This window comes from Talpa occidentalis, unplaced genomic scaffold, assembly GCF_014898055.3.
Source record: "Talpa occidentalis isolate TD23 unplaced genomic scaffold, MPIMG_talOcc4v2.1 talOcc4.10, whole genome shotgun sequence".
In the NCBI taxonomy this organism is placed as follows: domain Eukaryota; kingdom Metazoa; phylum Chordata; class Mammalia; order Eulipotyphla; family Talpidae; genus Talpa; species Talpa occidentalis.
The window spans coordinates 87,669,963-87,697,717 of record NW_023600993.1 but is presented as its reverse complement, the minus strand read 5'-3'; the positions used below and the strand labels follow the sequence as shown (position 1 = coordinate 87,697,717).

Below are 27,755 nucleotides of genomic sequence, written 5' to 3'. Positions count from 1 at the left end.
CGGGCCGTGGAGGGGGCGGTGCCGCGGGCTCTCTATGGTCCCGCCCGCCCGCTGGCTAGAGCGACCAGGGCAGTGCGCGGGCGGCGCGCGGAGGCCGCTGGGAGCGGGGCGGACTCTCGTGCTCCTCCTTCCGTCCCCGCCTCCTCGCCGTGGCGCGCTCAGACACCGGAGTCGATATGGGCGCCGCCGCGCGGGCATTGCCGCCCCTACCAATGCGTGTGTGTTTCCTGCTGCTGCTTCTGCCGCTCCCGGGGCTGCCCGCGGGCTCCTGGGACCCGGCCGGTTACCTGCTCTACTGCCCATGCATGGGTAAGGCCTCCCGAGACCTCTGCTCAAGTGGGGAAACTGAGGCCCAGAGAGGCGACGCCACTTCTCTGAGGCGCCCAGAAACACCTTGACATGGCCGGGAGAGAACCCCGGCGCGGGGCAGGACGTGCTCCGTGCCTCTCAGCCCGTTTGCAGGACCCTGACGGGCCTCTGTATTCCAACCTTGCCTTTGGCAAACGAGAACCGTGGCCGCGTATTCGAGATGATACTCGTCTTGCGCAAGGTCTGAGTCCAGCAATGGAGTTAGTGGGGCAGGACTTGATGTCACTGGCACAACACTGGCCCTGGGCGATTTTTTCATTCATTCAACAAATATTTATAGGACATTCTGTGCCCAGCTCTGTTCTCTGGTCAGAGCATAGGGCGGTGACAAAACACAAAATTCCATCCCCTTTGTAGGCTTTCAATTTAGTGGGACAAGACAAACAATAAAAGATAAACACAAAAAAATAAGTAATTGCGTAGTATCTTAGAAGAGGTTAAACGCTATGGGAAAATAAAATAGGGAGAGTCCCAGGGCCAGTTGAGGTTGCAATCTAAATGTGGAGGGCCATCGTCATTGTAGAAGGCATTCATTCTTAAAATCCTCCAAACTCCTGGCCATGATAAGTTGGTCTGCCACCCACCATCTCCACTGTTCCCTTCTCTGGAGAACTTCCAGCTGCAGCCACACTTAGCCTTTTGCTGTTCCTCACACATACTCAGATCCTGCAGCTGTGCTAGTCCCCTCTGCCCAGAGCAATCTTCTCTCATCCTCAGGTCACAGCTTAAATGTCATCAGAAAGGACTTCACTGACCGCAACCCAGATGATCTCCTCCTTATTGTTCTCTGTCACCAAAATTTCCTCATTTCTTTTTTAAAATTATCAAAATTTACCACTATGTATTTCTTACATGTTTATTGTTTCCCTAGCTGGATCAGGAGGGCAGATCCAGCTTGTTCTTCTCTCCTGTAATCTCAGCACCTAGCAGACAGCTTGGTACATTATGGCCTCTCAATAATGTTTGTATAATGAATGAATGAAAGCAATGCTGGGGATAACAAAAAGAACTAGACAAGGCCCTTGCGCCTTTCCCCTGTGGCATTTACAGACTGAGGAAACAGTCAGCACAAAGGCCAGGAAGTGGGAAAGGACATTCAAAGAAAACTACAAATCATAAGTAACTCAAACCCAAAGTGGGTGGCAAAGAAGGCAACTGAGTATGGCAGGAAGTTAGTGAAAGGATCCCAATGAATGAGAAGAAGACTATCCTGGCTAAGAGGACAGCAAGAGCAAAGGCATGGCGGGATATTAAGTGTAGAACATATTTAGGGAACAGCAAGGAACACGGAGTGGCTGAGACAGAAGAAAAGGCTGGAGGGCCTTGACTGTCAGACCCAGGAGTCCAGACTTAATCCCATGCTGTCAACTCTGGTTCTTCTTGGTGTCCTGGCCCTCCCCAATTCTGACTGCCTCCTTTCTGAGCTCTGCATATCCATCCCAAGCCTCATCTCACCTGCTATATACCATCCAGGGCGCTTCGGGAACCAGGCTGATCACTTCTTGGGCTCCCTGGCATTTGCAAAGCTGTTGAACCGCACTTTGGCTGTGCCTCCTTGGATTGAGTATCAGCATCACAAACCTCCCTTCACCAATGTGAGTATCCCTTGCTGACTTTGGTCCTTTCTTATTCTTTCTCAATTCTGCTTGCTTCTGCTTGACACCGAGTCCTTCTCTGCTACTCATTCTCTGTGGGAGTGGGTTCCCACCAAGAACTTTCTTCCCTGGAATAATGATGACTAGCATCTAGCACCTATTCTCTGTCGGGCACTGTTCTAAACACTGTATAAGGATTAACTCTTTTTTCCTATTCATATCCCCATGAGGAAACTAGGGTTTGGAGAGGTTAGGTGACTTGCTTAAGATTACACACCTTGTGAGTAGTAGAGCTGGAATTCAAGTCCTTGTCTGCTGACTCCAGAGCCTGAGGCCTGAACCTAAAAATTCCATTTCCAACACTGGTTGGTCTCTGTTCATCCCATTGTCAGAAGGTGATGGGGAATCATCAGTTTTGAAGGAGAAACTGAGTCACAGCCTAGTTTGTATGGTGTCCAAGGCCACAAACCCAGGAAGCTTGGCTCCAGTGCCACCTCTCACCCCATCAGGGGACTCTCTTGGCATGATGATGTCATGCCAATTGACATCATCCTCCAATGTCATGCCAATTGGAGCATCCTCCAATTCCTTGCTTATTCTTTGTTTCTTCTGTTGGTCCTATGTTTGTCTTTGTTCACGCTGTATCCCTGGGGGCCTAGCACTAGGAATTGAATTAATATTTAATGAATTGGCTTAAAAAGGTTTTTTTGAGGAATTATTCCTTTATTGTAAGATTTTTATTTTATTTTTGCATAGAACTGGGGTGTAGCCAGAGTTGGGAGGGGATGAGTAGATTACCAGAGACAGAGTTGGGAGCAGAACAGGCAGATCTACTGAAATACACTGCTGAGGGGAGTAGCAGGCGAGACAGAAGAGTTCTGCCGCACCATGTTGGTTAGCTCCCTGGCATGGGATGGAACTCAGGCTGCTTTGCTACGGAGGGCCATTGGGATGGTTATGCTGAGACTTAACCCTAGGCCACTGGGGAGGAGCTGGCTTAAAAAGTTTTGTGGTTTTTTTTAAAGATTTATTTATTTATTTTGTACAAGAACCGGATTACAGGTCAGAAGCACGGGAGGGTGAGAAAATTCACCAGAGCCAGAGCAGGGAAACAGAACAGGCAGATAGACCAAAGACACTGCTGAGGGAGCAGTGAGCAAGGCAGGAGAGGTCTGCTGCGCCATGTGGGGTTCTCCCTGGCTGGTGGGGAATCAAATCAGTGCTGCAGAGGCTGTGGACAGCTTCACAGCACGGCGCTCAACCACTTTGCCACCGGGGAGTCCCCTTAAAAAGTTTTTAATGAACTCCAAAAATTATATTTAGTATGTAAAAACACTCTTTTACATACATTTTTGTAGCCTTTGCATAGGTTTTATTTTTCCTTTCCATGCCTATATTTAGAGGGGTGGTTAACTATTGGAGGTGAAGCCAGAGGACCCGACATCATATCCTGCTTTGGCTACTTACTTGCTCTATAGACAAGGCAGAGTACTTGACCTCTTTGTGCCTTGGTTTCCTCATCTTTATACTAGGCTGGTAGTAGTTGATGCTACTTCCCACAATGAGTGGGTGACCATGGCAGTCCTTGAGTGCTATATACTTCTCTCTCAGAATCAGTTGAGCTCATCAATGCAGAAGTGCTAAGGACACAGGAAGTCCTCGGTAGCTGAGAGCCATTGGTGATCTGATTTTTTGTGCTCACTACAGTAACTTAGACATTGCCCATTCCTCTCCCTCTGACTTGCTTGCTCTCTCTTCCTTTGCCTTCTCAGCCAGGAGTATTTCGGAGTTTCCACTTCATGCTTTCTGCAGGTTACTACTTGTCTTTATTGGGCTCCCCTACTGGCACTAATCTCAAAGATATCACCAGGGACCTCAGAATTACCAAATACCGGAGTCATTTCTCGGTGTTTATCTCAACTGACCTCACAGTGGCACCTGGCCTCCTGAGCCTCTCTCCTTCCTGGTCTTCCCATTCCCTTAGCTTTCAAGACATAGCCTGTTCAGGGCTTCAGTCCTGACCTCTCAGCATTTTCCTCTTTATGCTGTATGGGGGCTTCTCTCTCACCACTCACTGTTTTTAAATGTTGATCTAGCTTCTCTTTCTGTTTGCATATTAGCTGTGTGACCTCAGATGAGTTATTCTGTCTACCTGGGTTTCTTCATGAGTAAACTGGAGATGACTATATTCTTACCTCTTAGAATTAGATGAACAAATCAAGGAAACACAATGAGTGTAGCACCTGGTGCTAAGTCAGCACTCAAAAAATATTAGCTGCTATCGTTACTGTTATTTACTTTGTTAAGAATTTCTATTGATTCTTGTGGTTTCACTATTTTCCACATCCCTTCTCAATTTATCTCTGCCCCAGACTCTCCTCTGACCATACGTAGGCCTGTGTTTCTAACTCCTAGATCCTTGAGTCTGTTTGGATGTCCAATAGATAGCTCAAAATTCACAAAGCCAGGACTTAACTTGGCATTTTTTCCCTCAAACCTGTCTCACCTCCTGTATTGCCAGCCAGACACCTGGCTATCAAGACAGATGTCAAGAAGTAATCCTAAAAGGCTCCATTTTTCCTCTCAGTTGCCTTCCTTTATATCTTCTAATCAGTCCATGCCTGTCCATCTCTCCCTTGGACCTACTCAAAATGCACATTGAATGAATGCTTGAACAAATAACAGGGCTATTGCAGTAGCTTCCTAATTCTTCCCCCATCTCTAATCTTACTAGCATCAGTACACTCTCCTCTACCACCAGAGTAATCTTTCAGAAAGGCAAATCTCATACTATTTCTGTTCAAAACCTTTCAGCAATACCTCTTTGCTGGTAGTTAAAGTTCCCAAAGTTTGTTCATTAGAACACCAGTAGTTCATGTAAGAAAAATCAGTGATTAAATCATTTTGGGAAATTATGTTCTCAATTCCCTATCTTCCCGAAATTAGAGATCCAGAATGCACGTTAGTATATTAAAGGCCCTGAAAAATTCTTTAGTAAACAAAGCAGATTTAACGCAGCGTTTTCCAAGCCTGCTTACCTAGGGAACTTTTTATTGCAACACCTTTATGCACCTGAACTAGTAAAATATATTGGGGAAAACCCTGACCTATAGAATCGAGTTCAAATTTTATTCTTTGATCGCCTAAGAATTTTTTTTTATCTATAAAAATAAAGAGATAAATACAGTTACCATTCATGTGGTCACCCATAGAAGTGATACTCATTACTCATTTCTCTCCTTTGCTTTATCTGTTCATTAATGAAAGGAAGAAAACGGTTACAGATAAAGTTGGTAAAAGATAAAATCTCCCTTGGCTCCTGAGTCTAATCCTAGTCCTTCCCCACCTTCAGTTCACTCTTTCCCCTTCCCCCATAACCAGTATCATGGGTCTTTACTGTGATTCCTTCCAAGTTCTTTCCCATACTTCCTTTGTGGCATCCTTGTACCCTTTTCTTGGTGCAAGGTGCAAAAACTTCTCTAGGGCAAATACCTATAGACGGAAGATATGTTCTAAATTCTGTTAGATGCTGCAAGATTGCATTTCAAAGTGTTCCAAAATGTACACTTCTACCACCAGCCGTGTATGAAAGCACCGATTTCCCCCACCCCTTCCAACAGTGATAGTTAATCATTAACATTTTTGCGCGTCTCATGGATGAGAAATGAATCTTATTATAGTTGTAATTTGCGTTTCTTAATGAGTAGTGAACTTGCACAGCTTTTGAGTGTATTGTTATTTGGGTTTACTTTGCTGTGAGTTGTTTGCTCTTGTCCTTTGCCCCATATTTTCTCTCATGTCATTTGCCTTTTTTTCTTGTAGATCAGCAGGCATTTTTGAATGCATGGGCTATTACTCTTTGTTCTTTAGTGTAGATGTCTTTTCCTGGCCTAATTGGTATGTTTTACCAAAAGTTTCTCTGTGGCATGTAGTGCAAGCTGGCTGAGTTTTAGATTATAATAATGGTTTAATAAATGTCTGTGCCCCTCCCCCCTTTTCCTATAGCTCCATGTATCCTACGAGACGTACTTCAAATTGGAACCTCTCCAGGCCTACCATCGGGTCATCAGCCTGGAGGACTTCATGGAGAAGTTGGCACCTACCCACTGGCCCCCTGAGAAGCGGGTGGCATACTGCTTTGAGGTGGCAGCCCAGCGAAGTCCTGATAAGAAAACGTGTCCCATGAAGGTGGGTCTGGGGGCCCTTTTTGATGGTTCCATGTCCTCTAGACCTCTTAGACGTTGGGTGATGGCAGTGTGTGGGAGAAGGCACTGGGGGTGCTTAGAGTATTTAAGTTCTGTTTCTGGCCTTTGTTAGCAATGTCATTGTGGGCAGAGGTCTTTACTTCCTCTTAGCCTTTATTTTTACCTGCAAAAAGTAAGTGCTGCTCTTTACTCTTAAAGTGTTATGAGGGCCAGTGTAAGAATGCTTGTAAACTATAAAGTGCCACATCAGTAATAATAACAAATACTCACATGCCAGGCACTATGCTGAGAGCTATCAACATATTAACCCACTTATCCTTAAACCTACTCCATGAGGAGTGTACTGTCAACAATCATATTTTGCTGGTTTTTTTTTTTTAAAGATTTATTTATTTATTTTATACAAGAACTGGGATATAGGCCAGATGCGCAGGAGGGTGAGAGGATTCACCAGAGATAGAGCGGGGAACAGAACAGGCAGACTGACGAAATACACTGCTGAGGGGAGCAGTGGGCAAGACAGGAGAGGTCTGCCATGCCATGTGGGACCCTCGCTGGCTGGCCGGGATCGAACCAGCGCTGCAGGCTCTGGACAGCTTCACAGCTCAGTGCTCAACCGCCTGCACCACCAGGGGAGGCCCAGTTTTTTTTTTTAAAGATTTTCATTTTTGTGTAGAAGAACTAGGGTGTAGTACAGAGGTGGGGGGTGGGGGTAGTAAGAAGATTCACCAGAGACAGAGCTGGGAGCAGAGCAGGCCAATCCACCAAAATACACTGCTAAGGGAAGCAGCGGGTGAGACAGGAGAGGTATGCTGTGCCATGTGTAGGTCAGCTCCCCGGCCAGGGATCGAACACAGGTCATAGCAGTGATAGTACTGAGACTTAACCTCTCGACCACTAGGGAGGCCCAACAGCCATGTTTTATAGTGAGAACACTGAGTGTGACACAGAAATTCTCAATAGTTTGCACGAGGTCACATAGCAAGTGGTAGAAGTGGGATCTGATCCTAGGTAATTAACTGCACCATCTACCTTCTTTATACTTTTCTGCCTCTCAGAGATAAATGAGAAGTTATTTTTTATCAGTAAAAATTTATAGATTTCTGGTACTTTAGGGATAAGACTATCCCCAACATGTCTTTCGGTGCTCATCTAAGGAAGGTAATTGAAAGAGCCATAAACTTTGAGAAGGGGAACCTGGTTTACAGTCCCAACACTGCCCTCATGTGCGTGTGACCCTGAGCAAGTATCTTACTCTGCCTGGGCCCTGGTTTACATCTTGAAAATAAGGACATTGGATTTTCTGATCTTGAAAGTCTCTTGAAGCTCTAGACGGGGGCCCCAAATCCAAAGTCCACTTCTTCCCTGGACCCTCACCAATGCTGCAGGGTTGGTGGGATGGGATGTTAAGTGCAGATGACACTGGTGAATATCTGTTAGAAAGCGGAGTGGAGGCCAAACTGCCCTCCTTAACCACGAACCCAGAAATTGCAAAGTGACATTCCTACTGGGGTATCCTATGAGGGTGTTTCAGCCTGAATGACTTCACCCAGGGCTCCTCACTCATAGTTCCTAGGCCCATCCCCCAATGCCTTTGCCTCCCCCTCAGTAAGCCTTTTACCATACTCTTTCTGCAGGAAGGAAACCCCTTTGGCCCATTTTGGGATCAGTTTCATGTGAGTTTCAACAAATCGGAGCTTTTTGCAGGCATTTCATTCAGTGCCTCCTACAAAGACCAGTGGATCCAGAGGTACTTGGAAGGGGCAGTGTTGCTGGGTTTAGGGGAGGGGCATGGGGCCCATGGGCATTCAGCAGCTTCTTAGCCCTCTCCCCCTCTACCACACCCTGATGTATGAGACCAAAGGTGCGACCATTCTGTCTGTTGAACTTGGGATCCTGTGTGATCTGTTCCCATCCAGCTCCTGACACAGTAGAACATTGACCTGCCACAAGGTTGAGCAAGTTTATCAGTAGATAAAGGATGTCATAAAAGAGTATTGTGCAGTCACATGAGTCTCGATTTCCTCCTCTCAGCGTGAGAAGAATCACTCCCCTGTTACCTTCCTCTTCACAAGGTGAAAATTGGAAGCAGCTTCTAGAGATGAACAGCTTCAGTTGCAGACTAAGAAATGATGTCATCCTGATAATAATTGGATGTGCTTTATTAATTGCACTCCAGTAGGCACTATTTAAAAAAAAAAATAGGTTAGCAGGGCATTGGCACAGACTGTGAAATATTTATAGAGCGTCTGTCATGTATGAGACATAGTATTGAAAGGCCAGAGGTGATATATAAAAATGAGGAAGCCCCAACTAGTCTTCAGAGAAGTACAGTCTCGTTATAATGATGTTAACTAACATAGTGCTCTTGTCCTTGATGTTGTAGCATGGCGAGAAGAGTGTCAGAAGTCAGACTTGGGTTAGGAGCTGTGAAGAGTTTGTGAATTCATGCATGATCACAACACTTGGCAGTTAGTAGGCCGAAGATAGACTGATGTGAGAAATGAGCACAGGCACAGTCTCAGGATAAGACAGACCTGAGCTCTGACCCAGCCCTGCCTCTTTCTCAAGCGACCCTGAGCAAGCCCTCCAGTTGTCTGGCCTGAGTTTCCCCCTTGATTGAGTGGAAGGAACCCTGTGCGGTAGCTGTCTCCTGGTGTGTGAAACTCATGGCACATAATCAAGGCCAACCACTGTTAGTTATTACTGTTATTAGTCACATGTTTTATTTTATTAAAGCCTTTACAAAGTTTCATGAATTGGGTATTCTGATCAGTTTCCATTTAAGAGATGAGGAAACTGAATTCAGTGAGGAGAAATAACTTGTCCAAGGTAATGGAATTGCTGGGGGAGCAGTTGGGGCTGGGGTCTATGTGTAAGACTTTTTTTTTTTAAAGATTATTTATGCATACACAGGCCAGAGGTGGGGGGGGTGGTGAGAGGATTTACCAGAGACAGAGTGGGGAACAGAACAGGCAGATTGACCGAAGTACACTGTTGAGGGGAGCAGCGGGCGAGTCAGGAGAGGCCTGCTGCACCATGTGGGTTGCTCCCTGGCTGGCTGGGGGGATTGAATTCGTGCTTCACTGGCTGTGGGCAGCTTCATAGGTTGCATCTTAACCCCTTGTGCCACCAGGGAGGCCCTCTGTGTGTAAGTCTTAATTAGTTAATAAGAGTATTTTTTTAACACCTACTACGTGCCAGAGGCTGTACTAAGTCTTTCACAGTAATAACTCATTTATTCTTTCCACACATCTGTGGGACAGGTGCTACTGTCATAAGGAAATTGAAGGAGAGAGGAGTGATGTCGCTTGCCCAAGGTCACATAACTTGAAGTAGTAGAGCTGGGATTTGAACCTAAGAAGTCTGACTCCAAAGCACCTATTTTAAATAGCCTTGGAGAAAAGAACTGTGCCTTTCTTTTTAGATTTATTTTGATTTATACATACAAGAACTGTGGTATAGGTCAGAGGTGTGGGGGGAGAAAATTCAGCAGACACAGAGTGGGGAGCAGAACAGGCAGACTGACCGTAATACACTGCTGAGGGGATCAATGGGTGAGTCAGGAGAGGTCTGCTGCACCATGTGGGTTAGCTCACTGGCTGGGGATTGAACTCGTATTGCAGTGGCTGCTGATTGCTTCATAGTGCTGAGACTTAACCCCTTGCATCACCAGGGAGACCCCCAGAACTGTGCCTTTAACAACTCCAATTCCTATTTGGGACAGGCCTTCAGAGCTGGTTCATGATCAAATGAGGATGCTCAGTCATGGCAGAGTCTAATCCTCCCTCGTTGATCCTAGGCAGGGCATTCCCACTTGTCCATCTACTTGGTTATTCCCTTTCCGCTCTGATGATCTACAGCTGTTGCCAGAACCCGCCCTCAAAGAATGGAGCGTTGGGCCTCCCTGGTGGCGTAGCGGTTGAGCACTGGGTTGCGAAGCTGCCGGCAGCCTCTGCAGCATTGGTTCAATCCCCGCCTGCTCCCTGGCCACCGGAGGAGGTTCCCACATGGCGCGCAGACCTCTCCTGCCTCCCGCTGCTCCTCTCAACAGTGTGTTTCGTCAGTCTGCCTGCTCTGCTCCCCGCTCTGGCTCTGGTGAATTCTCTCACCCTCCCGTGCTTCTGACTGTACCCAGTGCTTGTGTAAATAAATAAAAATAAATCTTAAGAAAAAAGAAAAAAAAAAAAGAAAAAGAATGGAGCTTTGCCCCATAGACAAAATGGCAGGGGGGAAATGACACCCATTCCAAAAGCAAACTCCAGAAAACAAAAAGAAGTGCACAGTCCTGGCTGAAAGAGAAGGGGCAGTGCTACCTGGATGTATTTATTGTTCAGGAGATGTGGCTGAAACACTTGTTTGAATTCATCGAGTTGCCAGAATCGCATGAAGGCTTGGGGAACCTTGTGCCTTAGAACCACACTGTTGGGAAAGAAGGACTAGTAGCTGTAGGGAGGTGAGGTGCCTGGAGGTAGCTGTAGGTAGTAGGGCCACCCAGGCAGCTGCCTTCTGTCATTCCTTCCATCCTTCCGCACATATTTAAGAAGCTCCTGAATGTCCAGCCCTGGATTGGATGCTGGGGGTACAGGCAGGAATAAGACACGTAAGCTCTTGTCCTGATGGAGCTGAGGCTAATGAATAAAGTTTTACCTAAGATCGTTCCAGAAGACACAGTGCTATGAAAGATGTGAACGGGGTGATATGTGATTGTCAGGCCAGGACTGTCAATTTGGGATTCTCATAGAACTCCAAACTGGAGGGCTTAGATGCCAGGCATTTATTTCTCACAGTTCTGGAGGCTGGAAAGTCCAAGATCAGGGTGATCCGATCAGGTTCTGCTGAGAGCCTCTTGGATCAGGTTCTGGTGAGCTGCTTCCTGGCTTGCCAGTGCTTCCTACTTGCTGTATCCTCACTTGTTGGAGAGAGCTGGTTCTCAGGTCTCTCATAAGGGCTCTGATTCCATCGTGAGGTCTTCACCCTCCTGAAGGCCTCACCTCCTCATACTACCACATTAAGGTTTGGGAGGGACCTCAACATAGGAATTTGGTGGGTAAAGACATTCAGCCATAACAGGCCTGAAATAAGAGAAGGAAGCAGCCATCCTACAAGCTGGAGGGAATAGTGGCAGAGACTTCACTTCTTAAGCAAAGATTCTGAGGCAGGAATAAGCTTGGTGGTGTGGTCAGGAGTGGGAAGAAGGCCAGTGTGGGTGGTGTGGGGGGAGGAAAATGGCAGGTTCTTCATCTGTTGCTACGTAACAAGCTATTGGGTTGTCAGAAAAGTTATGCCGTATTTTTTTCTGTTTTTTGTTGCAAAAATGCATCATGACTTTTCTGATAACCTAATACTCCAAAACTTAGTGACTCAAAAACAAAACAAATCTCTATTTCCCAGAGTTCTGTGGGCTGACTAGGTTTAGCCAGGCAGTTCTCTGGTTTTTGTTTATTTTGTTTGTTCATGGAATCCCAACTGCTCTAAGTTTCAGTCCATGTTGAACTTCTAACCTCTTGGATTGAATACCCTCTGGAATACCTACCATCGATTTGGTGGCAGATTTTTTTTTTTAAATAAAGAATAAAATTAAATTTACTCACACTTCTACCAACGCTTCCAAAAAACACTATTAATACTTTGGTGTATATACCTCCGTTTCTAGACATTTTATATACATATGCATGCCTGCAAATGCTAATGTAAAATGGAATTACTGTCTGAGGAGTAACTGATATCATTATTTACCAGGTTAGTAACTATTGCTGTCAGGATCAGTTCTAAACATATAAAAACATGACATTTAAAAAAAAAAAAAGGTTCTGGGTGTGTATATGCATATTTATGCTAGTGGAGCTGTGTTGTGTTTATTTATTTTAACTACTTTTAATTGCACAATTCATGGCATTACGTACACTCAATGCTGTATAACCACCACCACTGTCCACCACCAGAACTTTTTTATCATCCCACACGGAAACTCTGTGGCCATGAAACCACTCTCTCTTTCTCCGTTTCCCGACTCCTGGCAACCTTTGTTCTACTTTTCTATTTCTGTTAATTTGCCTATTTTATTTTACTTATATAAGGTGCCTATTCTAGTCTAGGCGCCATCACATACTATTTATTCTTTTGTCTCTGGCTTATTTCTCTTAGCATAGTGTCTTCAAGATTCATCCATGTTATAGATCAAAATGTTAGTCCTTCTAAGGCTAAATAGTCAATTGTATGTACAGACCACATTTTGCCCATTCATCTGTTGACAGACACCTGGATTGGCCAGGTGCTTCTTGCTTGTGTTCTCATGTGACTGCAGTGATCTGTTGGCCAGGGTTGGAATCATCTGAAGGCATGCCAGCTACGTGTCCAAGAGGGCTCACTCGTAGCAGGCCTAAGATGCTGGCTGTCATTGGGAGCTCAGCTGGGCCAGTTGGTTGGTATGTGTACACCTGACCTTCCTACAAGGGACAGACATTCCAAACTTAGAATTTACCAAAGGTCAGCTGCAAGAGGTCTGGGAGGGCACAGATCCCAATTTTATCAAAATGTTCCAGGGCCTCCCTGCTGGGCTAGGGGTTAAGTCTCAGTGATATCACCACTGAGGCCTGAGTTCAATCCCCAGGGAGCTAACCCACATATGGTACAGCAGACCTCTCCCACTGCTGTCTCACCCGCTGCTCCCCTCAGCAGTCTATTTTGGTGGATCTGCTTGCTCTGCTCCCCACTCTGTCTCTGGTGGATCCTCTCAACACACCCCCACACACACACCTCTGGTCTACACCCCAGAGGGGTGTACATTCCCAGTTCTTCTACGCACAAAATAAATAAATATATATTTTTTATATTTTATTTTATATTATTCTTACATCATTTTTCATTTTTGCACAATATATGCATTTTCATTTTGGTTATATTCCCCATACAATTGCAGTCCCCCTTATTTTGACCTTCATCCTTTCTCTCTCCGCCCCTCCGTAGTGTGTCTCTGGTTTATAGTTGCTTGTTGATTTTCATTTTTACTTTATTATAATTAGTCTTTTTCCGGGTCCGTTATTTAGGTTTTCTAAATTACTGCTATGAGTGAGACCATCCAGTATTTTTCTTCTTTCTGGCTTATTTTGCTGAGCATGATCCCTTCTGGCTCCATCCATGTTGCTGCAAATTGCATGAGTTTATCTTTTTTGAATGCTGAGTAATATTCCATGGTGTATATGTACCACATCTTCTTGATCCAGTCATCTATTTTGGGGCATTTGGGTTGTTTCCCTAGCTTAGCTATTGTAAATAGAAAATAAATAAATATATTTTTAAAAAATGTTCCAGCCCCCTCAGGGATCACAACTTTTGCCTCCTTTTTGAAATTCTTTGCGGTACCATCTGAAAGGCGCTTAGCCAAGGTCTGGCCTGTAGCAGGTACTGCTGAATGAATGTGTGCTTCATTTTTCTCTAACCCTTAACAACCTGATCTGGTCTTTTTGTTAAGATCCCTGAATCCGGGCCTCCCCGGTGGCGCAGCGGTTGAGCGCTGGGTTGCGAAGCTGCCCGCGGCCTCTGCGGCGCTGGTTCAATCCCCGGCTGCTCCCCGGCCACCGGAGGAGGGTCCCACATGGCGCGCAGACCTCTCCTGCTGCCTGCTGCTCCCCTCAGCAGTGTACTTCGGTCCTTCTGCCTGCTCTGCTCCCCGCTCTGGCTCTGGTGAATTTTGTCACCCTCCCGCACTTCTGACTATACCCAGTGCATGTATAAACAAAACAAACAAACAGACAAACAAATAAATAAATAAATAAAACATGCCTCTATTAAAAAAAAAAATTAAAAAAAAAAAAATCCCTGAATCCTTTCTACTTTTTTTTTTGTCCATTCTAAAAATATTTATTGTATCTACTGTGTGTTGAGGCCTATACTAAGGGCTAGAAATTCAGCTTTTGAAGTGCTTATTGGCTAGGGTAGGGGAGGTTGGCGTGAGATATAGTAGTTAAGAACATTGGTTCCAGAGCAGACTGCTAAGAGTCAAATCCCAGCTCTACAGTTCTTAGATGTGTGACCATGGGCTTATTACTTAACCTTTCTATGCCTCAGTTTCCTCATCTGTAAAATGTACTTACTTCCAGCAATGGTACTTACCCCCAAGACTTTTTTGAAAATCAGTGAATAGTGTTTATCAAGCAATTGGAGCATTTCCTGTCCCATGATAAGTTTCAATAAATGATTCACATGTCTGTATAAATGAAATTAAAGTCCAACAAGACTGTGTCTTACAGAGCTGTCTAGCTGTCTGTGTCAGTGGACTCCTATTCGTTGCTTCCTCTCCACTGGCCCTGGACCACTGTGTGTGGGAATCATGGTACGGGACTGCTCAGGGCCCTACCCTCACATGCTCACAGTTGAGCAGGGGGTCTGCTGAGCACACAAGTGTTGAGGAGTGAACGACACAGGACAGGGCAGGACAGGCAGCTGGTTTTGGAGGTTTAGAAAGTGTTTGCAGAGGTAGGAGTTTAGGTTGGGTGTGAAGAACTTCAGTGGCACATCCATTGTAGCACCTTCATGTGAGTGAAAGGTTAGAATACCCCTCAGCAGGAGGGGGCTAGACAGGTAAATTGTGGTTTATTAATGCAAAATGGGAGATTTCGGGAGAGTCAGAACCATCAGATGATCCACGGGATCAATATGGCCACATTGCCAGAACTTAAAGTGAGGTTTTGAAAAGGTGAAATAGGTTGCATTCAATATGACAATAATGGTGATGGGTTTTTCTGAGAGTTTCCTATGTGTCAAGCATTGCGCTAAATACTTTGCTTGTATTTATCCATTAATCTTCTCAACAGTCCTATGAGGTGTGAACTGTTATCAGCTCTACAGTGCAGATGTGGAAACCCACAGAATGATCAAGCCCAATGGTTAACTAACTGCCAGGTCAGTGAGTGGCACAGTCAGTGTGAGAACAGGCCATCTGTCTCGACACACCATGCCTTTACCTTTATACTGTGTGCAAAGTATACAGAACAATGCCCTTGTCTATCAACAATAAAAGTATAATTGAGCATAAAGCCACAATACTTCTAGGAAGAAAAAGAAAAGAGAAAAAGATGATAAGCTAGACTTTATTTAGGTGTGCACTTTTTTAAAAAAAATTCAAAACAAAGCAAAGGGTTAACATCTGCTAATTTGAGTCATTGGTGTATGTACTGTTAAATTATTTCCTGTAAGAAGAAAACAAAATGAAAGAAGAAAACTAGAAAGAAAGAAAAATAAACCAAAATAAAAAAGTGAAAGTATAAAAAATGTTTTCCCTGTATGGTTTGAAGTATTTCATGTTTGTTTTTTTTTTTTAAGATTTATTTATTTTATTTATACAAGAACTGGGGTACAGGCCAGATGCGCAGGAGGGTGAGAGGTTTCATCAGAGACAGAGTGGGGAACAGAACAGGCAAACTGATGAAATACACTGCTGAGGGGAGCAGTGGGCAAGACAGGAGAAGTCTGCTTGCCGTGTGGGTTGCTCCGAGGCCAGTGGGGATCGAACCGGCCCTACAGAGGCTGCGGACAGCATCATAGCGCTGCGCTCAACTGCCTGCGCCACCAGGGAGGCCCTATTTCATGATTTTTAATTGAATTCATTGAGAGAGTTATAACTTTCACCTGCAGTTGTGAAAAAAAATCAATCCCCTGTGCCCTTTACCCAGTTTTCCTCATTGGTAACATTTTGCAAAGCTTATGTATAGTATCACAACCAGGATGTTGACAGTGATATAATCCACCCATCTTATTCAGATTTTCCCGGTTATACTTGTACTCACTTATGTGTGTGTGTGTGTGTGTGCGCGCTCGCACAGCTGCACATCTACACACACATAGCCTCTGACAACACTAAATTCTCCATTTCTGTTCTGTTCTCCATTTGATCATTTAAAAAATGTTACATAAATGGACTCATACAGTATGTAACCTTTTGGGATCGGCTCTCCTCATTTGGCAGAGTTCCCTTGAGATCCATCCAAGTTGTTGCCTGTGTCAATAGTTTGTTCTTTTTTCTTATAATAGTATTCCAGGGTGTTGATGCTCCAGTTTGTTTAACCATTCACTTGTTGAGTGACATCCAAGTTCTCACCAGTTTTTGGCTATTATGAATAAAGCTGCTATGAACATTTGTGTACTGGTTCATGTGTGAATATAGGTTTTCATTTCTCTGGGATGAATGCCAAGAATACAATTATTGGGTCATATGGTAATTGCATGTCTGGTTTTATAAGAAACTGCCAAAATGTCTTCCAGAGTGGTGGTGCCTATTTCGTAACTTTCAGAAAAGGGTTTTGTCTGGCATGGCAGAGGGAAGGCATTCCAGGAAATGGGGAGAAGTATGTAGAGATCGGGGTTTGAAAGCAGGTTATGCATTTATAGAGCAGCGGGATGTTTCCTGTTGCTCAGATAGGCTCTGGGGTTAGTTGAAGAGGGAACATAGGTTTGCTCCTTACTTGTTTAGTCAGCAAATACTTAGTGGACCCTTATGTGTGACAGACACTGGTCTAGGCATATGGACACACTGCCTTCAGAAGCTTGAGTCCAGCAACAAAGAGGGGTTGTGGGGACATCTGCAGGCCTCTGACCATTTCCTCGAGGCAGGAACTGTGCCTGTCTTGTTCTACCCTGGACAGCAGCACATAGTAGGCAGTCAGTAAATATGTATTGTGTCAAATGAATGACCTCCTCTAGTGCACACATTCTCTGTGAGTGTGATCTGTGCATTGCCCTCTATAAGCAGCTGCTTGTCCCACTCCCACCATGTAGGTAAAAGGGCAAAGCCTCAGTCCAGACACCCAACCCTGGAGTGAATTGCTGCACCATAGATTGGAGGCCAGCATGACATACAAAAGGTTGGAATGCTTACTGTAAATTTTTAATTGTTAAACAAGCAAAGAGGGTTGTAAATTCCATGTGGCGGGACAGTATTGCATATTGCACCTATTGCCGCCACCAAGGTTTCTTATCAGCCTGTTGGAATTTCACAACCTCTCATGCTTCTTGCATGTTACAGGGGCCCCGCCTCAGGGTCTCTGGGACATGATGCAACACTGTCCTTTTTCCTGTGGGGGTGGGGATGGCGGCCAGACTCTCTGTGCATCCTCTGTCTGATTTCCCCTCATTCTGTTTCATACCTAGATTTTCTCCAAAAGAACATCCAGTGCTTGCCCTGCCAGGGGCTCCAGCTCAGTTCCCTGTCCTGGAGGAGCATAGGCCACTCCAGAAGTACATGGTATGGTCAGATGAGATGGTGAGGACAGGAGAGGACCAGATCCACACTCACCTCCTCCGGCCCTATGTGGGCATTCACCTGCGCATTGGCTCCGACTGGGTAACTCCACCTCCCTTTCCTGGCTGGTTTGGATGTGTTCCTGGCAGGGCTCACATCTGTGGGGCTGAACATTGGACCAAATCCCAGTCATTACTGAAAGATCTCCCTCGGCCAAGTTCATGGGACCTTGTCCCATGATCCTGCCATAGACTCAACAGAAATATGGCCCCACAGCGCCTGCTTGCCAGCTCTCATTTTAAAGTTGCTAATTTCATCCTCATTTTTGCAGATAAACAGATAACAAGCTAGACTCCAGATCAGGCAACAAGCCAGAGAGAGGCCATCGCCCAGACATCCCCTGTCCCAGCTCAGTGTTTGGCTGGTAGACTGCTTGTCGAAAAACAAGTTCTGGAGGTTGGGTGGGGCTCCCGAGAAATGAAGATGTCATCCCCAGAACTTGGAGGCTGAGTAAATGTGCAGAAGCCCCACCAGATTATCCTCAGTGTGAAAATAACAGGATCGATGTAGACAACGTAATGTACTGTTTAAGAAGATGTATATGGTACATGTTAGAAATGCTCATTGGTAAAGACTTAAAAAATACTAATAAGTATAAAAATTAGGTCAAAATTCACTCACAATCAATTGGAATTTTTTTTAAAAGATTTATTTATTATTTATACAAGCACTGGGTACAGTCAGAAGCGTGAGAGGGCGAGAGAATTCACCAGAGCCAGAGTGGGAGCAGAACAGGCAGACCGACGAAATACACTGCTGAGGGGAGCAGCGGGCGTGGCAGGAGAGGTCTGCGCGCCATGTGGGACCCTCACCGGTGGCCAGGGATCGAGCCAGCGCTGCAGAGGCTGCGGGCAGCCTCGCAGCCCAGCGTTCAACCGCTGCACCACCAGGGGAGGCCCTCAGTTGGAATTTTTTACCCACTAGACTTCTTTCCTGCCCCTTATCTCCAAAGAAAGCAGGCCAGACACGGAATATTTTAGCCAAACTTTTGAGAAACAGTTCCCATCTATACTTTCCTAGAACATGAAAAGATTTAAGATGCTATTTTTCTATAAAACTAGTATATGGGGCTTTCCCTGGTGGCATAGGCGGTTGAGCACAGCGCTGTGAAGCTGTCCACAGCCTCTACAGCTCTGGTTCGATCCCGGCCGGCCAGCGAGGGTCCTACATGGCGCAGCAGAACTCTCCTGTCACGCCCGCTGCTCCCCTCAGCAGTGTATTTCGTCAGTCTGCCTTTTCTATTTCCCGCTCTGTCTCTGGTGAATCCTCTCACCCTCCCTCGCATCTGGCCTGTACCCCGGTTCTTGTATAAATAAATAATCTTTAAAAAAAAAAACTAGCATAACACTAATATCAAACTGGGATAAGGTCAACACAGCAAAGTATAGCCCATCATCATAAACATAGGTGCACAGGTTCTTCTAGCAAGTAAACCCTAATAATGTATTAAAGAACCTTTAACACAAACAAGTGAAATTTATACTACAAGTGCATTGATATTGCTATTTTAACTCCCAAAGGAAAAAAAAAATCATATAACCATCTCAAAAGAAGCCAAGAAAATATTTGATAAAAGTCAACACCCATTCATGATAAAAACGAAAAAAAAAAAAAACCACCTCAGCCAACCAGGATTAGAAGGGGACCCACCTTAACTTGATAAAGGCTATCTCTCCGAAACCCACAGTAAACATGGACTTCATGAGAGCTATCGGAAATGTTCCCACTGAAGTCAGGAATCAGATAATGCTGTCCATTATCAGTGCCAGGTTCAGAATTCTACTGGAAGTCCCAGATAATGCAGTAAGACGAGAGGAAAAAAAAAAATTGTGCAAAGCCCATATACCCCACTAGCCAGAAATAACTGCAGTTATTGTTTTGATGCAATGCCCTCTCCCCTTTTTGCACTCTTAAAAAACACAGCTGAGCTCTTCCTGTGCACCTTGCCTTTTCCCCCTTGCTAGCTCTTGCTGCTGGGGTTCAGGGGCAGTTGCTCGTCTTTGATTTCATGCTCCCATCCCACCCCATAGAAAAATGCCTGCGCCATGCTGAAGGATGGGACCGCCGGCTCGCACTTCATGGCCTCTCCACAGTGTGTGGGCTACAGCCGCAGCACGGCCGCCCCCCTCACCCTGACTATGTGCCTCCCTGACCTGAAGGAAATCAGGCGGGCTGTGAAGCTCTGGGTGAAGACGCTGAATGCCCAGTCAATCTACATTGCCACCGATTCTGAGAACTATGTGCCCGAGATCCAGCAGCTCTTCAAAGGGAAGGTATGCACAGGCAAAGGGGGAGTGTGGCCAGAAGGGAATCAAAAACAGCACCAGGGAGGTCACACCGCTCCCACTCCCTGCTTCCCGTCCTCACACCTCCAGGCTTTGGCCTGACATCCAATTCCTCCTCCAGTTCCCACCCGCCCCTCAAACCCTACCTAGCTCAAGCACCATCTCCACAGATTCTCTTGGTTTCTCTTCCACTCTTGTAGCTAATGTGTCCCTACTGGGAACTGTCCCTGTACTTTCTCACATCTTCTCTGAGCCACTTTCTAGGCTAAGTAAGAGACTAGTCTAGAAACATGTCTTTCTCCCAGGAGCTGTGGCTCTTTGAAGACAGGTTCCGAAGCTGACTCACTGTTTTGTTTCTCCAAGGCTAGCCTGGTACTTTGACCTCTCAGGCTTTGCTGTCTCCAGGGACTGAGACATGCCTAATACATAGTGACCCTTGTTAAATGTTTGTTGACTAAGGATGTGAGAGTGGGCCCTTGGTAGAGTCAGGTGTGGCAGAGGGTTAAGATCATGGACTCAGGAGCCAGAGAACTTGGGTTCTACTCACTGTGCAGCTATGCTTAAGTTTACCTCTCTGTGCTTGTTTCCTTGTCTATAAAATGGGGATGAGTAGTATCTATATTATAGGGTAACTGTGAAGATCAAATACAAAGAAATTAACACAGTCCTGGTACAAAACAAGTGTTCGAAAGAGTTATCTATAATCTATAGTACAAGTAAGTGGCTGATAAAGGCAAGTCTCTTTTGTGCTTAGCAAATGCTTAAGGAAGTGATGAATAGTTGATATACAGTCTATGACTGAATGGACTATGAATGAATAAAGTGTCCTTGGTACTGTATCAAGAATAAGTGGGAAGAATAGGAAGAATAAGTAGGAAGTATGACGAATGTATGAAGAATAAGTAGGTAAGTGAAAATAGATAAATAATAACCATTCAAAAAGACTTTGTTGAATGATTGAAATCCCTAAATGCTCGTGTGGACTGTAAAAGGCAAAAGTGCTTTCTAGCAGTGGGCACCCTCATTTTTGTGTGGAGGGGCTCCCTTCTCTCTACCCCAGACACAGGCTGGAAAGCCCATCTTATGGAGAGAGTGCTGAGTCAGTGCCTTCTGGTCCCACACCCACCCACTCGATAGAAGACTGTCAGAGCTGGGAGTGCCTCATCCCAACCCCTGCATTTTATAGCTAAGGAAACCAAAGTCCTAAAAAAGATAAAATTTACCCAAGAGGTCTCGGAGCTAATTATAGTGGGCATGACACAAAGTGGGTAAGTTTCAGGGCGTGGGTTGAATTGTTCGGGGATTTTGGCTGTGATTAAACCAGTATTTCTTCGCTACCATCCAAACAGTGAGGTGATGATTTTTGTTACATCAGAAATGTCTATGTGACAGCAAAGCACTTTCAGCCCCATTTTAGCTGGTACCCCCTCCCCCCGCCCTCCGCCACCACCTCTGTACTAAGTTGAAGCATTTGGAGAGTCCCAGGGAGTTTTCTGTAAGTTTTTAGTGTTGATATATTTGTTACACCTTGAACCTCTCGCCATTTTCTATTTCCTGTTCCTGTGCCACAGTTCTTGCCCTTCCCCACTCCTCAGGCCCCTCTGCATGAACTCAGAACCCACCCTTCCTCCTGAACTAAGCCTTGGTCTTCCATTAAGCTGGGCCAGTGCTGAGCCCTGGATACTGATAAATCAGATACAGTCTTGCCCTCTAGGCTCACAGTCTGGGCTCAGAAAAGATGCTTTACAAAGAACTGCAATATATGCCATGCCATGGGGCGGGGGTGGGGGGTGGTGGTGGTGGTGGGGGTTCATTGGTTCATTCACTTATACATTCAGCAGATGTTTATTGAGGCAGACCCCAGCCAGTAGTGGCAAAATGATACAGCCACAGCCTAGTCAGGTGGAGGAGACATTAATCAGAGAATCACTAAGGAGTGAAAACTGAAAACTAAGATGTGTATGTACTCTGATGTAAAGGGATATGGTTCTGTGAGAGTGTAGAGCAAAAGATCCTGGTCACTGAGGGTCCTGGGGGGCCAGAGAGGACGGCTTCCCCTAGGAAGAGAGACTTGAGTTGCAGAGCAACTCAGGTTACAAGCCACCTCAGACATAGGGAAAAGCATGTGCAAAGGTCCCGAGGAAGAAGGCAGTCTGGTGGGTAGTGGCTGGAACAGAAAGGATGATGTGGGGAGATATGAGAGGACATGGGAACATGGCCTGAACAGGACCCTATAGGCCACCGTCAAGATGTGTCATCTTTTCTGAAGAGCAGTTGGGCGTCATTTTGATATGTTCACCTTGGGGAGGAGGGAGCAAAAGGAGTAGGGATATCTCAAGAAATTTCCTCTGGGTGTTCTAGTGAGCAGACTTGCAAGAGAGGGAGCTAGAGGGCCATAAAGAGGCATGAGATTGTGGTGTCTGGACCCAGGGAGTGGTAATCCATCAAAAGAAGGGTTCCCTTTTGGGTCCTGTCTCAGGAATAGATTGGAAAGGACTTTGGGTTCAGAGGTATTGGGGTGGCAGAATTGAATGAGGTGCTGTTTGGTCAGAACACTGTTTGGTGAGGAAAACCTAGCCCTTCAGATAAGGCCTTCATAGGAAAGGTAGACCTTGAGCTGAGAGCATGGTCAGGATTTTATTTATTTATTTTTTTAAAGATTTATTAATTTATTTTATACAAGAACCAGGGTACAGGCCAGATGCACGGGAGGGTGAGAGGATTCACCAGAGACAGAGTGGGGAACAGAACAGGCAGACTGACGAAGTACACTGCTGAGGGGGAGCAGCAGGCATGACAGGAGAGGCCTGCCGCGCCATGTGGGACCCTTGCCAGCCGGCCAGGGAGCAAACCGGTGCTGCAGAGACTGCAGACAGCTTCACAGCGCGGCGCTCAACCACCTGTGGCACCAGGGGCGGCCCCATGGTCAGGATTTTAATGGGAAGGGAAAAGACATTCCCGGCAGAGGGAACTACACAAGCAAAGGTGTGGAGGGGGGTGGGGCAAGGGGGCTGAGGCAGGCTGTGGGGAAGGGGTGCTGGGACACGAGGTGTTTGACTTGGGTGGGGGTGTTCCTGGGCAGAAGTGGACAATGCTTTGGTCAGATGCTGGACCCCATATCTTAATCCTCTCTGTGCCCCCTTTTGTGTTTTCTTCAGCCCAGTGAAGAAGGTTGGGCATAAGGACTACAGGCCTTAGTCAAGCTTCCCACCTTGACCTGCAGCCACCTTGCCTAAAACGCTCTGCTCTTTCTCCTACAGGTAAAGGTGGTGAGCCTGAAGCCTGAGGTGGCTCAGATTGATCTCTACATCCTCGGCCAAGCAGACCACTTTATTGGCAACTGTGTCTCCTCCTTCACTGCCTTTGTGAAGCGGGAACGGGACCTCTGGGGAAGACCGTCCTCTTTCTTTGGCATGGACCGGCCCCCTCAGCTGCGGGACGAGTTCTGATCCTGCCTGGCCCACATCACCAGTCCAAGCTGGTCCCTCCAGCCAGGACTGGCAACCAGAAATGGTCCCAGGATTGATCCCCGAGGGACGAAGCTCCTCTTCTCACCTGCGAGAGATACAGAAAAGTATCAGGGACTTGGTGGAGAAGGAAGATGGCCCATCTCCCAGGTCACAGGACTTCCAGGCACCTGGAGCCAGTGCATCTTCCCTCCTCATGTGCTTCCTGCTGTTCTTCCTGGGAATTTTTTGCATGAGCAAAGCAGTCTATTCTGTCTTTTAGTCTGCCCTGCTCTGAGCAGCCTTGGATGCTAAACTCTCTTCAGAGAGACATATATATAAAAGAGAAAGAGATTTTTATAGTTTTGATGCAAGATCATGAACCCTAGAACTCCCTCTGTGAAGTTCATTAACGTGGATACCTAAAGTGACCTTTACTGAATGTGGATGTGGCCAGGGGTGGGTATGTCGACCACTTTCCTAGATGACCCCCAGAGTGGCCCTCAGCCTCGTCTGGCCAGGCCAGTACCCATCCAGGACAGTGATTGCTCTTCAGAGGCCATGCTGGTATTGAGGCACGAGCACTCTGCTCTGCTGTAAGCAGTGTGCAAATGGAAGTGATTGACCACGGTGGCCAAATGCCGCTCATGCACCGAGCACATGTCAAGCTGTCAAATCAGACCACCAGGCACTGCTCTCCGTATCTGGGTAGCTGACAGTCTGCCACAAGCCTGGCACCATCAGGGCCTCATAACACATCACCAGGGGCCAGCAAGCCTGGTAGAATCCTTCTGAAAGCTGCTCTCTCCCCTTCTGATCTCTTCTCCCAAGAGCCTGGTTGCAGAATTTTGCTGCTAACTTGGTATCCTAAACCTCTGACTGTAAGAAGATACCCAGGACCCAGTAGCCATCAGAATTTCCATTTGGAAGCAACCTTTGCCTTGTTCCCACCAAGTCTAATCTTCGCCAACCCTGTGAGACTTAAGTGCTACAGTAGGAGGTTACTTTGTCTCTCAGAGGCTGCAACTTTAATAATCCATGACTCCTGAGTCTGCATTTTTTGCCTCTTGGTTCTAACATTCATGTCTAACACCTGCTGATCTCTTTGCTGCCACGTCCTTCAGCCTTCGACCCTGTTCCAAGTGGGCGTGGGTCTAAGCAGCTGCTGGTCCCCACTTCTGTCAGATACCCAAGAAGGTGGAGGAGGCCAATGAAACCCAGGCCCAGAACTCCATGCAGGGCTTGGTAATCCCTTGATTACCTCTGGGGAAAATACCTTTCTTGTCAAGCAGACTGGGTCAGAGGTTGCAGGACAACAAGGACCTCAGACATTTGCTGCTTAGAGCTTCAGCCCAAATCAAAATGGGAGGTACAACAGAAAGGCCTTTGGTATAGTCCTGCTTGGGAAATTGTGGATTCCTCCGTGAGGAGCCTTGTCTGTTCAGACTTGTTCCAGAGCCTCATTCATTCCGAGAGGTGGGAGCCAGGCACCCCAGCCTCCATGGGAGTGAGAAAAGCCTGGCTTACTGGCTGATCTTGTTTGCTGCATTCATTTGCGGTTCACAGCTTCACACTTGCACATGCTTTAGAGTTTGGGCCCTTGTAGGTCATGCAGGTTATCTTTATTAACATGGGCAGTAATAATAGCTTGTGTTGCTGGAGGAAAGGGCACCGAGTTCTGGTCAAATTGGGTTGTGTTCTGTGGACAAGCACTTTGTTCCTCTGACCCAGTTTCCTCATTTATAAAATGGTGATAAAACCGACAGGGTTGTTGAAAGGCCCAAGTCAGATAAAGCATGTATAAGGGTACATTGTAAACTTGAAAGAGACAAAGGCACACATGTGGTTGTTGATTAATTTGTCTGCCTGTTGTCGCACACCTACTCTGTGCCTTCCGTGTGCTTGTTAAGTGCTTTATGGGCTTTCTCTGCTTTAGTCGCCACCCAGACCTGGAAGTAGGAACTATCATCCTCTTTCTGTGCAAGGAACAATTAATTCTCTGAAAACGAATACTTTTCCCAAACCATACTATTTACCACCATGCTCTGCTGCCTCCATTGTGCTGGGGAGGCCCCAGATGGAAAATAATCAGCCACCTTAGTTTCCACTGTGGTCCACCACTCCCTGGAATTTTCAGGGGGAGGGAGATCACCTAAGAAACAGTAAGCCCACGTGAAGCTTACCACTCCGGGGTGGTTATTTAATTCAGCATTCTTTAATTCATCAGGTATTTATTGATCACCTACAAGGTGTCAGACTCTGCTGGATACTGGAGATTCAGCCAAGAATCAGACTAAACATCTTTGCTCTTCAGGAGTTTGCATTGTAACTAGAAGACATAATAAGCAAATAAATGTTCCAGTGGGAGGTGTTGGTAATTGCTGTGAAGAAAAAGAAAGAGGGGGGAAGTTTTGCCTAAGGAGCTCAGGGGAGGCCTCTGAAGAGCTGCCAAGGAAGCAGGAGGGAGGGGGTGCACGTTCGGGTACCCAGGCAGCGCACCGCACAGGCAAGAAATGCGAAGGTCCTGAACAGCAGTGAATGTTTGAAGAGTAGCAAGCAGGTCAGTTTGGCTGGGATGGCAGAGAGCTGAGCAGAAATAGCAGGGGAGGTGATTCCTCCTACAGCCTGAAGGGTAGTGGTGAGGTTGAGATTTGGCTTTCATTTGGAGAGCTAGGAAGCTTTATAGGGTTTTAAGCAGAGGGTTTGTTCAGATGATCTGATCGACAATTTTGAAAGACCCCTCTGGCAACCACTTAGGGAAGGGATGGAATTGTGGAAGCAGGGGTGAGGCTAGAGATTCCAGCAATGGTTGCTGCATTAAAGGTGGTGGGAAGTGGTCACATTCTGGATATATAAAATTATTTTCAAATTTTAGTCTTTTTGAAAGATACGTCTTTGTGTAGTTTTAATCATGTATATGCAATTTAATGTCCTATTTTTCACTTTATAGTGTATATATTTTCCGTATTGGTACATAGCCTGAATAAACAATTTTTTAATGACATAACATTCCACTAAGGGGTGTCCCATAGTTTATACTGTTGTCCTATTATGAGAATTTAGTATAGTCCCAATTTTTCATTATTGCTATTTGAAAAGTATTATTTGTAAAGTTTTTTTCTGTATCTGAAATGTTTGTTAAGATAGTTTCCAGAAGTGGATGTTAGATCAAAGACTTAAAATTTTTATTATGAAAAAACTCAAATATAGATAATAATTATAAGTAATAAAGTAAACATCCAGTTTCAACAATCCTTAACATTTCACCAGCCCTGTTTCCTTCATTGTCCCACCAAGTCCTTTTGCTACAGTCTTTTGAAGAAACAGTACATTGGAAGGAAGAGCCAACAGGATTTGCTAACACACCGAGTGGGGTGTAGGCGGAAACTTGATAGTCTAGCCCTTCATTTTATGCATTTTATTATTTCAGGATGAGGCCACATTTATGTAAGTAAAACAATGGGGATCACATTTTTTAAAATCAAGTAACTACAAGTAGAAGTGGATTACAGATTAGGCAGGAATGGGAAACTGGTGTTCAGAGGAATCAAAGCTGGGGAAGCTGTCCTGACACATCATGGGTCCTCCAGAAATACTCTTGAGTGGAGAGGAAGGAACAAAAGGAGAGAGGACAAAGGGATGAAGAAAGAGTTGACTTCTTATTTCAGGTTTTGTTCACTTCAAAGAAGCTTAGTGAATAATAACAGTAAACTGTCATTGGCCAAAAAATAAAAAAAAACCCTTTCTCTTCTCAGTTTTCTCTATCCTTAATGAGCACAGAAAAAAGCCCATCACCCAGAGGCAAATCCTGCATGCAGGATTATGTTGTCAGAGTTCTTTCTGATTCTTACCTGAAACTCGATTTATTTGGGGGTTGGGACCTTTCCCTTGAAGTAATATTATTTAAGGACGGGCAGGTTTGGTTTGTTTTTACATTTAATCCTTTATTGATCACCAGCCTGGGACACCAAGCCCAACCAGGTAAACAGTGGGAAGGGAAGGAACAAAAGGTATTTCCCAGAAACCTCCTCCAGCCCCACATGCAGTGACTCAGCAGAAGTGAGGCGTAGTGCCCACCCAGGGGTGCCAGAGGGAGAAACTCTCAGAGGAGCCCAGGGAGGACACCCATCCCAGAACATCTTCCTCTTTACGAATTGGCAACAAAGGGGCCTCCCTCGTGGCACAAAGGGTTAAGCACTGCACTATGAGGCTATCCACAGCCTCTGCAGCAAGAGTTCAAAGCCCGGCCAGGGAGCTGACCCACATGGCACAGCAGACCTCTCCTGACTCGCCCACCGCTCCCCTCAGCAGTGTATTTCAGACAGTCTGCCTGTTCTGCTCCCCACTCTGTCTTTGGTGAATCCTCTCATCGCCCCACCCCTCTGGCCTACACCCTGGTTCTTGAATGCATAGATAAATCTTTAAAAAAAAAAAAAAAGAAAAGAAATTGACAGCAAATAGAGCCATTTGAAATTCATTCTCTCCTATCTCGAGGGACGGGGATATTTCCCTTCTCAGTGTACAAAATGGTTTAGGAGGTGCAGGGCACTAGCAGA

General features: G+C 45.8%; 1 protein-coding gene across 1 annotated transcript; it reads left to right on the top strand.

The window, feature by feature from the left end:
* The first annotated feature begins 129 nt into the window (after window positions 1-129).
* On the top strand, window positions 130-27,755 carry POFUT1 (protein O-fucosyltransferase 1). The gene is made up of 7 exons (XM_037497119.2): window positions 130-309; window positions 1,843-1,964; window positions 5,970-6,152; window positions 7,807-7,919; window positions 17,318-17,510; window positions 19,499-19,741; window positions 23,014-27,755. The coding sequence occupies exons 1-7, from the start codon at window positions 177-179 to the stop codon at window positions 23,200-23,202; spliced, it is 1,176 nt and encodes a 391-aa protein (XP_037353016.1). The 5' UTR covers window positions 130-176; the 3' UTR covers window positions 23,203-27,755.

Bases quoted from the DNA above. Each gene is read 5' to 3' on its own strand.
- POFUT1 (XM_037497119.2), top strand. From the start codon at position 177: ATGGGCGCCGCCGCGCGGGCATTGCCGCCCCTACCAATGCGTGTGTGT. The intron at 17,511-19,498 runs GTAACTCCACCT...CCCACCCCATAG, and splicing joins TGCGCATTGGCTCCGACTGG to AAAAATGCCTGCGCCATGCT. The intron at 19,742-23,013 runs GTATGCACAGGC...TTTCTCCTACAG, and splicing joins AGCAGCTCTTCAAAGGGAAG to GTAAAGGTGGTGAGCCTGAA.